We start from the raw sequence: 14,192 nt of genomic DNA, 5'->3' as shown, positions 1-14,192 counted from the left end.
AGAATTATGCTGAGTTGAGGGGAATAAGAGGTGGGATGTACATTCCAGGTGTTGGAATCAGGGAGTGAAGGCACATGCAAAAATGCATGGGTGGGGGAGGGTCCCACTTCAAGATGGTGACGTAAGAAGATCCGGAGCTCACCTCCTCCCAGGGACACACTGAATCTACAGCTACATATGGAGCAATTTCCTCTGAAAAAACCCCTGAAAAGTAGCTGAGCAAATCCTGCACATCAGGGAAGTGAGAGGGAAACCACATCGAAGAGGGTAGGAGAGGCTGAGACACAATCTCTCCCACCCCCTGGTGTGGTGACGCACAATCAGAGAACTAAAACTCAGAGCTTCTCCCTGAGGAGCAAAGGGTTTGAACCCTGCGTCAGGTACTGCAACTTTTAAGACCTGCACCTGAGAGGACCCGCATTCACGAGGCTGTAGTGAACCGAGAAAGGGCTGTGCACAGACTCACCCACCCTAGGGCCCAGCCCAGATGCAGCCGATAGACAAGCACCCGACTTGGTGTGAAATGGGCTCGTTTGCTAATCCCAGAGCGGTCACCTGAGGGCAGGGGCCTGCTGGGTACTCGTTGAGGATGGAACTGGCAGCTCCATCTTTGTGCTCTCCCTCTGCCACACTCCAGAGGGGAGCTTTTACATGTGCCTGGTGCCCCGTTTTTGTGGCTGCTGCTTCATCGCCTGGCTCTGCTGGCCAGTGGAGCTTCTGCTCACAGGTCCCACAGGACCTCAACCAATAGAGAAAGTTTTTAAATAGCTACCACCCTCAGGGCAGAACAAGAGGCGGCAGACTCATGAGCTCAGTCTTTCTGTGAGAGAGACTTACTAGCTTATCTTCATAGCTGCAGCCTAAAGGGCAGGCTTCTAATTAAGCACACATGTGAGGGCTGGCTGTACTCCTTCCCAGAGACCTCAGCTGGTGGGTGCTGTTGTCCTGCTCTCCCTCTGCTGTGCTATCTCAGAGGGAGCTCTTACACATATCTGGTACCCCGATTTTGTGGCTGCTGCCCAGGGGATTCCCCTTGATCTCCTGGCTCTGGTGGCCAGGGGAGCTTGTGTTCCTGGGTCCCACAGGACTGTAACAATCGGAGAGAGAGAGTTCTTGGCAGGCTACCATCCCCAGGGCACAGTGCAGACCTCAGACTGAAACACACCCCCGGTCTTTCTTTGAAAGAGGCCTATTTGCTTGTCCTGGAGCTTTGGCCTGAGGGGCAGGGCAGGCTTCAGGTTTGGCACACGTCGGGGCCTACGGAGGTGCTCTTGGGAAATGTTGGCTGTGATACACCATCTTTGTGCTCTCCCTCTGTCCTGCTATAGCTCACCAGTATCTCCCAGAAAGGAGCATATGAGTATATAAGCAGCCCCGATTTTTTCAACTCCTGGGGCCACCTCCGGATTGCCCGGCTGTGGTGGCGAGCAGGGCTTACACTTGTGGTCCCACAGGACTGTGTTTATTTGCATACTTTAAAAGCTGCTGTGTGAGCATCTGGCTTGCAATCAGCCTGAATCAAGTGGCTGATGGAGGTCCTCCCCTTTGGGACTCTGACAAGTCTTGGCAAACCCTTAACTACTGGGAGCTATTAAAAACAAAATATGTTGCTTGGACAATCACAAGTTGCTTTGAGAGACAACTAAGAGCTAGGGCAGGGTTGAATGTTAAGGTTCATCTTTGAATGAGGCCACTCCTTCAAGACTGAGAGAGGTGCCCATTTTATCTAATGCTGAGAAACCAGTAGAGTCAAGAAAAATGAAGAAACAGAGGAATATGTTCCAAATGGAAAACATGATAAAACCTCAGAAAAAAATTTTAATGAAACAAAGATATATAATTCACCTGATAGAATTCAAAGTAATGGTGAGAAAAATGCTCACTGGTATTGGGAGAAGTATGGATGAACACAGTGAGAACTTTAACAAAGAGAGAGAAAATATAAAGTACCAAATAGAAGTCATGGAGCTGAAGACTATAATAACGGAACTGAAAACAGCGGACTGGACGAATCAGAAGAAGGGATCAGTGAACTCAGACAGGGCTCTGAAACTCACCTGTTTTCTAAACAGAAAAGCCATAAGGATACATTGACCTTAAATGACTCATAATACCAGATGGACTTTATAGACATATGTGAAACATTCCATCCAAAAGCAACAATACACCTTCTTCTCAAGAGCACATGCAACATTCTTCAGGATAGATCATATGTTAGGCCACAAAACAAGCCTCAATAAATGTAAGATTAAAATCATGTCTTTTCCAACCACAATAATATGAAACTAGAATTCAGTTACAAGAAGGTAACTGGCAAGTTCCACAAATACGTGGAGATTAAACAGCATACTACTAACCAATGGGTTGAAGAAATCAAGAGAAATAATTACCTCGAGACAAATGAAAATGGAAGTACAACATGCCATAACTTGTGGGATGCGGCCACAGTAGTTATAAAAGGGAAGTTCATGGCGATAAATGCCTACCTCAAACAAGAAAAATCTCAAACTACCTAACTTTACACCTTAAGGGACTAAAAAAAGAACAAACAAAGCCCTAAGTTAGTAGAAGGAAGGAAGTAACAAAGATCAGAGCAGAAAAAAAACGAAACAGAGACTAAAAAGACAATAGAAAAGATCAGTGGCACTAAGAGCTGGTTCTTAAGAAAGATAAACAAAATTGACACACTTTTAGCTAGACTCACCAAGAAGAGAGAGAGGAATCAAATAAAATCAGAAGTGAAAGAGGAGACATTACAACTGATACCACAGAAATACAAAAGGATCATATGAGATTACTATGCCAACAAACTGGACAACCTAGAAAAATGCATAAATTCTTAGAACTATACAATCTACCAAGACTGAGTCATGAAGAAACAGAAAATCTGAACAGAACAATTACTAGTAAGGAGATTGAGTCAGTAATCAAAAAACCTCCCAACAAACAAAAGTCCAGGACCAGAGGGCTTCACTCACTGGTGACTCTACCAAACATTCAAGAAGAATTAATACCAATCCTAAACTCTTCCAAAAAATAGAAGAGGAGGAAATACCTCCAAACTCATTTTACAAAACCATCATTACCTTGATAACAAAACCAGACAAGGACACCACAAGAAAAAAAAATATTATAGGCCAATATCTCTGATGAATCTGTATGCAAAAATCCTCAACAAAATACAGTGGTACCTCGGTTTTCTAACGTAATCTTCCAGAAGACCTTTCGAGTTCTGAAACATTCGAAAACCAAGGCACAGTTTTCCCATAGAAAATAATGCAAAATGGATTAATACGTTCCAGACCTTTAAAATCAACCCCTAAAACTGAAAATTCAGCATGAATTTTACTATCTAATGATACCATAGATCCATAAAATTTATGGCATTTGTAAACCGAAATGTTCGTCAACGGAGACATTCAAAAACCGAGGTACCACTGTATCAGCAAACCAAATTCAACAATACATTAAAAGGATCATACGCCATGATCAAGTGGGATTTATTCCAAGGACACAAGGATGGTTCAACAGCCACAAATCCAATTGATGTGATCCACTACATTAACAAAATAAAGGATGAAAATCATATAATGATATCAATAGATGCAGAAAAACTACTTGACAAAATTCAATATCCATTTATGATAAAAACTCCCAACAAAGTTGGTATAGAGAGAACACATCTCAACATAATATAGGACATATATGACAAGCCCACAGCAAACATTATACTCAGTGGTGAAAAGTTGAAAGCTTTTCCTTTAAGATAGGAATAAAACAAAGATGTCCACTCTCACCACTTTTATTAAACATAGTATTGGAAGTCCTAGCCAGCGCAATTAGCAAGAAGAAATAAAAGGCCTCCAAATTGGAAAGGCAGAAGTAAAACTTACTATTTTCAGATGACATTATATATAGAAAACTCTATAAAGACTCCACCGAAAACCTGTTACAAGTAATAAATGAATTCAGTAAAGTTGCAGAATACAGAATATACAAATACTATTGCATTTCTGTACACTAATAACAAACTATCAGACAGACAGTTAAGAAGATAATCCTATTTACAATTGCATCAAAAAGAATAAAATAATTAGGGTGAAAGACCTTGTTGGTTAAATGTAAGACATTGCACTGAAAACTGTAAGACTGATGAAATAAATTGAAGAAAACACAAATAAATGGAAAGATATTCTGTGCTCATGGATTGGAAGAATATTGTTCAAATGTCCATACTACGCAAAGCAATTTACAGATTCAGTTCAATCCCTATCTAAATCCTAGTGGCATTTTTCACAGAAATGGAACAAACAGCCCTAAAATGTGTATGGAACCACAAAGGACTCCAAATAACCAAAGCAGTCTTGAGAAGGAAGAACAAAGCTGGAGACATCCTGCTCTCTGATTTCAAAGTGTACTACAAAGCTGTAGTAATCAAAGCAGTATGGTATTGGCATAAAAACAGACACAATCAATGAAACAGAACAGAGCACCCAGAAATAAACCTATGCATATATATAGTCAATTTATAACAAAGGAGCCAAGAATATACAATAAAGGACAGTCTTCAATAAATGGTGATGGGAAAACTGGACAGCCACATGCAAAAGAATGAAGCTGGACCACTATCTTATGCCATACACCAAAATTGACTCAAAATGGATTAAAGACTTGTATGTAAGATCTGAAACCATAAAATTCCCACAAGAAAACAGACAGTAAAGAAGTGAGACTACATCAAATTGAAAAGCTTCTGCACAGCAAAAGAAATCATCAGCAAAATGAAAATGCAACCTACTGAATGGGAGAAATATTTGCAAATCATCTATCTGAGAAGGGGTTAATATCCAAAATATATAAAAACTCATACAACTCAATAACAAAAAAAAATTTGATTAAAAAGTGGGCAGAGGATCTGAATAGACATTTTTCCAAAGACGACATCAGATAAACAGGTGTATGAAAAGATGCCCAACATCACTAATTATCAGGGAAGCGCAAATCAAAACCACAATGAGATACCACCTCACACCTGTCAGAATAGCTATTATAAAAAAAACAAAACAGAACAAAAAACACACCAAGAAATAACAAGTGTTGGTGAGGATGTGGAGGAAAGGGAACCCTTGTGCACAGCTGGTGGGAATGTTAATTGGTGCGGTCACTGTGGAAAACAGCATGGATGTTCCTCAAAAAATTAAAAATATAATCACCATATGATTCAGCAATTCCACTTCTGGATTATTATTGGAAGAAAATGAAAACACTAATTTGAAAAGGTATATGCACCCCCATGTTCATTGCAGCATTGTTTACAATAGCCAAGATATGGAAATAACCTAAGTGTCAATACATCAATGGATAAAGAAAATGTAACTGAAACACACACACACACACACACGAATATTATTCAGCCATAAAAAGGAAACCTTTCCATTTGTGACAACATGGATAGACCTTGAGGGCATTATACTCAGTGAAATAAGACAGAGAAAGCCAAATACCATATGATCTCTCTCATATGTGGAATCTATAAATAAACCCAAGTTCATAGATAAATAGAACAGATTGCTGGTTAGCAGAGGCAGGGTCAGATGTGGGGGTGGGAGGGGGTGGGTGAAGGGGGTCAAAAGGCACACATGTGCAGCTATAAAATAAGTCCTAGGGATGTAATGTCTACAGCATGGTGACTGTAGTTAATACCATATTATATATTTGAAAGTTGCTAAGAGATTAGATCTTAAAAGTTCTTATCACAAGAAAAAAAGATTTTGTAGCTATGTATGGTGATGGATGTCAACTAGACTTATTGTGGTGATCATTTTTCAACATACACAATTATCAAATCATTATGTGGTACACCTGAAACTAATATGTTATATGTCAATTATACTTCAATTGAAAAAGAACGCATGGCCCCCTGCCAGCCACTGGCCCTTGCCCCACTGCCGTGCCCGGAAGGGGCTCTCCTCCTCTGCCTTGGTAGCCACGGCTGGCTAGGACCTGAGCACGCTGAGTAAGACAGTGTTGCTTTTCCTTATATAGATGGGTTTGTGCTTGCCACCCAACTTTTCAAACTAAACATTATATTGTTTAAAGATGCATGTATGTGGTCTATAAAGATAAGCAAAGTAACGATGAACACCTAAAGTCAGGAAAACAATGGCTGCTTTTAGGGGGAGAGGGGGCTGTGGTTGGGAAGAGGCACACAGGAAGCTCCTGACAGGGCTCCCGCGTGGCCACACGGGGCCCACTGCCCAGCTCTAAGGGATGCCAGTCACGTAAACTGGCTCCTCAAGTACCAGAGACTCTGTTTCTTTACCTGAGTGGTGGGTGCACAGGCATTCACATTTTTCTCTAAAAAGAATATATTATTCAATCTCTACAGAATAATACATACATTTTATATAGACTTCTGAATATATTACTGATTGCACCAGGAGTCAGCACACTTTTTCTATAACGGGCCCAATAAGTAAATATTTTAGGCTTTACAGCACGTAAAGATCTGTGTCCCAACTGCTCTACTGTGCTGTTGAAGCGTAAAAGCAGCCACATACAATATGTAAATGAATGGGCGTGGCTATGTTCCAACAAAACTTTATTTACAAAACCAGGTGGCTGGATTTGGCTTGGGGCCGCAGTGTACCAAGCCCCAGAGTAGACAATTAAATCATTAAAGGAAAAATACATAGCTGTGGTTCATCCAGGGGATTGAGAGTAGAGTCTGGAACAAAGGATTCACTGGCGGGTATAGTAGGAAGGTTGGTAATGTAGCCTTCTGCAATCTATGTTTATTTTCTAATAAGTTATGACTGTGAAAATGATCTAAATTTGACTTTATGAACTTTGGGCTTTGTCCTCTGTAATGTAAAGATATTGAGAGAAGATTGCTGTTTGAACCTTGATTTCATTAGGGAACCATTTTTAGTAGAATTATTCAAACTAATTCTTTCATTAATAATAGCAATCCCAATAATACATCTGAAAAAAATAATAACCACCTGTAATTAACTGATTATTACCAGAAGTCAGGCATGATGCCAGGCACTTTATACACATTTTTCTTCCTTACAGCAGTTCTTCAAGGTAGGTATTATTATTGTTACTATTTGGTCTTCATTTTGTAACTGAGAAAGGCTGACTTTTCCAAGGTCATAACGGCTAATAAAGTTGAGATTTGAGCCTGTGTTGTTCAGTTTCAAAGTGCAGTCTTTTTCTCTACGGTACAATGCCTCTATTAAAAACTTACAGTTTTCATGCTGCCAATATCAATTTGGTTTTAGATTGTCTTCGCAGTTTTACTGACTTAGAAGAACTTGATGAGACAGAGTTATATATGTGCCACAAATGCAAAAAGAAACAAAAGTCCACTAAAAAGTTTTGGATTCAAAAACTACCCAAGGTAAGTGTTGAGTTTCAAATTATAAGGCAATTTTGAGGGGAAAATGCTTATGATTGATGGGAAGACAAATTATTTTTGTAACTTTGTGTGATCTCTTCTGTATTGGTCTCTAGGCCTTCCGTAAAAGCTAAATAAACCCTTTGATAATGCATACTTAAATGTGTCCTGATCACAATTTCCAGTGTGTGGAAGGGGAGATTCCCACCACATCACCAACAAGCAGACCTCCCACAACAGCTGGGTGTCTGTCCTACAACCAGCTTAATTCTGACACTATCCTGAGATAACACCAGATTCGACAGGTTAAGGGCTTATTCCCACAAGACCGCCCTCCACTTCAGACACCATTCACAAGCCCAGGTTGTTTATACTTCTTACCTACTCATTGGAGGTTACCATGACCCCCTCCTCTTTGGACTTCACATGTCAGTTGCAAGTCCAAGTGGTTTCCTGTACTTCTGATTGGCTATAAATCAGAGGTTCCCATGCCCCCTCTTCGGGTTCCATGAATTGGCTAGAGCAGCTCACAGAACTGAGGAAACCCGTTCACTCACTAGATTACTGATTTATTACCAAGGATATTAAAGGATACGAATCAACAACCAGATGAAGAGATACACAGAGCCAAGTCCCAAACAAAGGAACTTCTGTTCTTGTGGAGTTTGGATCCTGGAATGTGGCACATGGAAGCATTCTGGTTCGCTAACCGGGAAGCTCTCCCAACCTAGTCCTTTGGGTTTTTATGGCGGCCTCATTACATAGGCAAAGCTGATGAGATCACTGGCCATTGGTGATCATTCCAATGCCACTCCTCCCCTGCCTGGAGATCAGGGTGGTAGGACAGAAAATTCCAGGCTTCCAATCACTTGGTGGGATAATGGCAACCAGCCCTCATCCTAAGGTGAGGTCCACCTGTCACCTCATCAACAGAACAAAAGACATGTTTCTCACGCTCATTGCTTAGGAAATTCAAAGGGTTTTAGGAGCTGTGTGCCAGAAAAGGGAACTTAGACCAAATATGTATTTATTACAAATCATAATATCATAATACTATATGCATGGAAGAAAGCAGTAATCAAGGATCAAAAGAAAAACTGATGGACCACCTGAAATATTATTTGAGAGACATTAGTACCGAATAGTTTATTTTGATTGAAAGGTAAATTTTAGGTGTTTGTTTACAATCTTTGACCTTATTTCTCATCCAGGTGCTATGCTTACATTTGAAAAGATTTCATTGGACAGCATATTTAAGAAACAAAGTTGATACATATGTAGAATTTCCACTGAGAGGCCTAGACATGAAATGCTACTTACTAGAGGTAAGGTAATTACCTTTGTTAGCATGGTGAAAAAATTGTCTTCAATAAAATTAAGTCTTCATAGACAGTGGGGAGAGGTCATTGAGGGAGGAGATACTGAAGCCACTAACTCGGTCCTGGGATGCCTTCTCCCTTGTTCTGTAGCCCGAGAACAGCGGCCCCGAGCACTGCCTGTACGACCTGGCGGCGGTGGTGGTGCATCACGGTTCCGGGTGAGTGTCGGCCGGCCGGCGTGCCGGGGAATAGCCGGGCAGACCTGCGCTTTTATACCAAACTCCCTAAAAAACGGATTCAGATACATGAAAGTGGGTGAAAGAGAACTGCCTTCAATTTTGGTGTGAAAGAATATTCCTGAGCGGATGTGAAGCAGGAAGGCACATGAAAGCAAAATGGAGCGCGTTCATTTGAGCCCAGTATTCAGAACCCAGTCTGTGGTCCACAAAATCCTGCAGCCTCTACTCCAAAGTTATTTCCTTTGCCAGTTGACAGTAAATGGGGAGAAATGGAAAATTATTCATAACTTACTTCATGTCCTCTACTTTAAAGATTCATTTTTTATTTTGTTGAATTCTTGATTTTTCTACCTTGAAAGTTTGTATTAGGGGCATATACCTTCTGATTTCTGGTCTGTTTGAGAATGGCTAGTTTTACCTTCAAACTTCCAGACTGCTGTTACTTAGGCAGACCACTGTCCTTGCTGGGAGTCCTTTTCCCTCAGAGTTTTGCAGACAAGCTCCATGACCTCACCACTCATAAGTTAGCAGTTACAAGTCCACTAAGGCTGACTCGTACTTTTTTACAGGCAACCTGTTTTTTCTCTTTGGAAGGTTGTGGGGTCCTGATAAGAAATCATATCAGATATGTTCCTGCTTAATAGTTGACAGGGACAATCTTAGCCTGGTGTCTTCAGCTCATGGAAATTTTATTTGTTCCACCCATTCTCCCTTCTCTCCTCTGGAACCCCTGTTAAATGTACAGTGAATTTCCTGGGTCTTTCACACATTTTAACTATTCTTTAATGTTTTCCATCTCTTTGTTTCTGAAGATTGCCACGGCCTCCTTTTCCAAATCACCAATTTGGTTTCATCTGTATCCAAATTGAAAAATAGCCCCTCCGTGAAATCTTTATATCATGACAGTCACATTTTTTCTGATAATGTTTTCATAACAGCCTATTCTTATTTTATGGTTGCAGTATCTTCTTGAAACCATTGGTACTAATTAGAATTTTTAAAGTTCTCTTTGGTTTTCTGCAGTAAATTCCTCAGTGATTAATTGCTTTACTGTTTTTCCTGTCACTTCTCTTTGATATTTGGTTGTTTATTCAGAATCATAATAAATGAAGGATGAGATTGATCATTATTGGTAAATGGTAAGGGTTTTGCTAGCTGTTGTGAAAGTCTCTGTTGTACCTGGAGGCTTTTCTGACGGGGCGGGCTGCCTCAGGCTCCAGTGAGAGTGGGTGGGTCATACTGACAGAAAAAGCCCAGGTGGCCAGGGGAGGGGGAAGGTGCTTCCCTGGAGGCAGGTTACTTTCTTAAGCTCAGTTTTTTCTCCAAGACTCTGACTGGAAATCTGGTTCTCAGTTTTCCATGTTTCCATAGGCCTTGACCTGTGCTTGTTAGGTTGCAAGTTCCTTAGCTATTTGTTTTTCCATTAATCCAATACCATGTGAACACTCCTTTATGTGTTCTAGAAAATGCTCAATTTCTGATGAGTCAGAGGCACTCTTCCCTGTTTTCCAGTGTCAGTATATTCCTTGTCATTTCAGTGGGTATTGAGGAAGAGAAATACCATCTTAAACCACAAGTCTCTAGGATTTATTCTTTAATTATAGTACTTACTAAAATTTATTGTATATCTAATAAGTTATATGGTTGTACAGTTTCTTTTGTGATTTCTGTAGTTGCTGTCTTTGATCTTTTGACTTTTCCTTACAGGGTTGGTTCTGGACATTACACAGCGTATGCAACTCATGAAGGTCGCTGGTTCCATTTCAACGACAGCACTGTAGCACTGACTGATGAAGACACGGTTGTGAAAGCAAAGGCCTACATCCTTTTTTATGTGGAACGCCAGGCCAAAGCTGGGTCGGATAAACTTTAATACCTCCTCTAAATCGTTATTTGTCAACTGTACCGGACAAACATTTCCAATTTTCCGTAAATACTTGATCCAAGATTTAATTTCATTATGCACTTTTCAATTTCCTATTTTGGGTTTAGTTTTATTTTGTCAATGGTAGTGACTTTTTGAACATGGGCACCAACTAATTTTTTTTTTTTTTTAGTTCTACCAGAAAACCTCAGCAGATATTTTGATTTGCTGCTTTAGTTGTAATAATTCAGTTTTTATATGTAGTTCCAAGAACTTAGTACTATTTGGCTTTTTTATATTAATGTTTTCAGTTCTCACTCGGAGGCACATTTACATCAATGCTTTGTTTCTCTAACGTGCTGAAAGCAAGGTATGTTCCTGATGTGAAGGACAACGTAACTGCCTGCTGTGCTGGAGATCTGATTGACTCTGAATCGAGAATAATGTGTGCACGTAAATTGTGGCCCACGAGATTTCAGTGACTGCTCAGTAATCATTCTTATTGCTTGTAAATGATAACAGGGCATCGTTAAGTAGACCAGGTAACTGATGCTCTTAGTAGCTCTCAAGGCTGCTGTTCCTCAGCACTGAATAAATGTGTTGGTTCAGTGGTATCTGTACTGAAAATTCAAGAATTACTCTGTTGGTTTTTCTGTTTGGGGGTATTTTTTGTGTGTGTTTTCATGGAGGAGATAGGAGTACAGAAAAGTCCAAATAAGACCAAATACATGTAGTGTTTAAAAAATTCTGTGACCCAGCTACATGGTATATGTGTTACCAGTGAGATGCAACCACAGCTTCTGTTTGCTTTTTCCCCCATTCGTCGTAGCACTGGGGACAGTGGCATATCTGCTTAGTCTTTTCGCTGGGCCATCTGGGGGTTGATGCTAGCCTCCAGCGTTGATTTTGACCGTCACCTACTCTTCATGTAACACTGTAGGGTCTGCTTCTACAGAAGGAAATGAGAGTCTTTATTACTCTAGGTTTTAAAAACTCTCAGTGGCCTATCTAGATAGCAGAGCAAATTGAAAATATTCTCACTTTGAATAAGTAGAGTTTCTATTCTTGAGTTTAGTAGTCTTTGTTTTAAAACTGTTTCCAAGAAAAATAGGTATAAACACTATTTAGATTTAACTCAAATTGAAATTTGGAATCAGAATCCCATCTAAAGATGATTGTGATTTCTTCAAGTGTTCCAAGCTAGTGTGTTGATTCTGGGTGGTGATGACATTACTTATAAATTACTGAGAGAGAGAAGGAACTCCAGAATAGGTGGCAGCATAGACCACACTCTTCTCAGGTTCATCTCTGGTCCCTATTGTTCTTTTCCTCTCTTCTCAGTTCTGTACAAGTGGTAACAAGGGGCAGAAAGTATTTCATGTTAAGCCAGCCAACCAGACTTTTAGGTAATTCTTCTATTAGAAGAAGGAAAAATGGTGAAGATTTTAAGTGTGTGAATGTAAAAGAAAGTCTGGTGGCTGCCCTCCTGGGTCGGATATTTGAAGTTGCAGGAGCAGCTGTGACTCCATTTCCACATTAATGTTAGCTGCCTAAATCCCACATTTCCTCAGCAGAACACATCTGCTAAACACTTGAACATGACTAGGAGCAAATTACAATTATGTTTAACCTTGTCCTATCCAGTAAGGCAAGGCGGTCACTAGACACAAATTTAATTAAACTTAACTCAGTTCGTCAGTCACGCCAGCCACAGTTCCGGTGCTCAGCAGCCACGTGCAGATCTAGAATGTCTCCAGCAATATCTAGGGTTTTCTTGGACAGCACTCATCTAAATTTTCACTCCAGAGAAAAAGCTTTGCCAGCATGTTTAGATCTTACAACTTAGAGTCTAGAAAATATGAAGAGGGGAACATGTATTTAAAATGGTTTACAATGCTAAATTACATTAGGTTGAACCATGTGAAATTGTGGTATTTGACTCTTTGATCTACAAAAATGAGTTTCACATAATTTGATCTAATATATCATGACATTAACACCACATCTAATTGAAATGTGCATCTCCTTTGATCTTGCGAAGGATCTCCTATGAATCCGGGCTTTCTTGCTTTAGAAGGTACACAGCTGTATCTCCTCCAACTTTCACACTAGATGGTTAGTCTCTGAATGGGCAGCTGTTACAACTTCAACAATAACGCCTTGGTTGATGTTGGTGGAGAAAAGCTGTCTTTTTATACCAGATGGAATTTAGCAACAGACCGCACTACTTTCTCAGGGAAAGTGGTCCTCAGACAGGCAATACTGTTTGCTGAAGAGATGAACACATCTCCTCTGAATTTTTGTAGTATTTTTACTGCTTGATTTTACTTAAGCGGAAATGTTTGAACGATACCATGAAGGCTCTTTGGAAAAGTGACGGGATCCATCTGAATTGTGCACTTGAGCACCAGTGATGTAAATGTGCCTATTTGTATTTTTAAAAATTTAAGTGTGTAGCCTTATCACACCTATTTTAAAAGCTGATCTTTTTGTGCTCTTCAGGGCTTTTTCCCTTGTGCCATGCTGTCTCGGGCATGTATGTGGCTGCTTGCTCAGAGCTTACGCTGAGGCAGGGCCTCACGCCGCTGAGTCACATGGCTCCTTAGACAAGAAAACTTTCTCAGAAGTCCTCCCACACACGTGGGTGATAGAAACAGTTTGTGGCAACACAAATCTCTCTCCATGGTGGAGAAACCTTTGCTTATCCACTGTATTCTACTCAGTGTCTAGTGATGACAAATGTAATAGAATTAAACCAGTAAAGTGTACTGGCCCTGGCTGAGTGTTAAATGTGTATCTCACCTGTGGAACCTACTCAGCAGCTCGGTTTCTGGGATTGGGGACATATTTATTTCTTAAAGCCAAACCTCTACTTCATTGGATTTGTGTACATAAGTCTATTTAGATGTACTTACCCCACTTCAACCTCCAGCGTCCCCCTTAAACTGTCTCACGTCCCCTCTGTTGCTGAAGTCGCCTCTTCACTCGGGCCCTGGAAAAGCCCATGAGCGGGCTGCTCCCGCAGCCAGGGCGGGGGTCCCAGGTGGCCCGAGTGGAGCCATGGGAGCGCTCCCACAGCACGGGGCGAGGCGGCACATGGGGGTGGCATGCTGCAGTCTCGGGCCGCACTGCCTCACGGGACACAGTACCTACCCCCGCGGGTCTGAGCGTAGCAGACTCCAGACTGCCCTCCACAAGTGCTGGTTGTGCTGTGATGTAATCGTTTGCCATTAAAACCTAGTTCATACGATGCCGAGAGGGTTAACTGTGCAAGTGACCGATTTCATTTAAGTTGTATTCACATCCCCTTTCTGCTTCACCAACCTGAATTGTTTTATGGAAAGTTTCATTAAAGGTCTGGCCTCTTT

The 14,192-nt window shown here is 40.8% G+C and overlaps 1 protein-coding gene across 5 annotated transcripts in view; it reads left to right on the top strand.

Annotated features, from left to right (window-relative positions):
* The window catches only part of USP3 (ubiquitin specific peptidase 3), a 79,146-nt gene extending 64,954 nt beyond the window's left edge, over positions 1-14,192 (top strand). For all 5 annotated transcript variants that reach the window (XM_019755364.2, XM_074327606.1, XM_074327605.1 and 2 more), the window contains 4 exons: positions 7,287-7,405; positions 8,614-8,727; positions 8,872-8,939; positions 10,668-14,192. In XM_019755364.2, coding sequence (XP_019610923.2) covers positions 7,287-7,405; positions 8,614-8,727; positions 8,872-8,939; positions 10,668-10,833 — 467 coding nt within the window. In that variant the 3' untranslated portion in view covers positions 10,834-14,192. The remainder of the gene's footprint in view (positions 1-7,286; positions 7,406-8,613; positions 8,728-8,871; positions 8,940-10,667) is intronic.

The sequence above is a fragment of the Rhinolophus sinicus genome, linkage group LG03 (genome assembly GCF_036562045.2).
Source record: "Rhinolophus sinicus isolate RSC01 linkage group LG03, ASM3656204v1, whole genome shotgun sequence".
NCBI classification, from domain to species: domain Eukaryota; kingdom Metazoa; phylum Chordata; class Mammalia; order Chiroptera; family Rhinolophidae; genus Rhinolophus; species Rhinolophus sinicus.
This window is presented reverse-complemented; position numbering and strand designations above follow the sequence as displayed.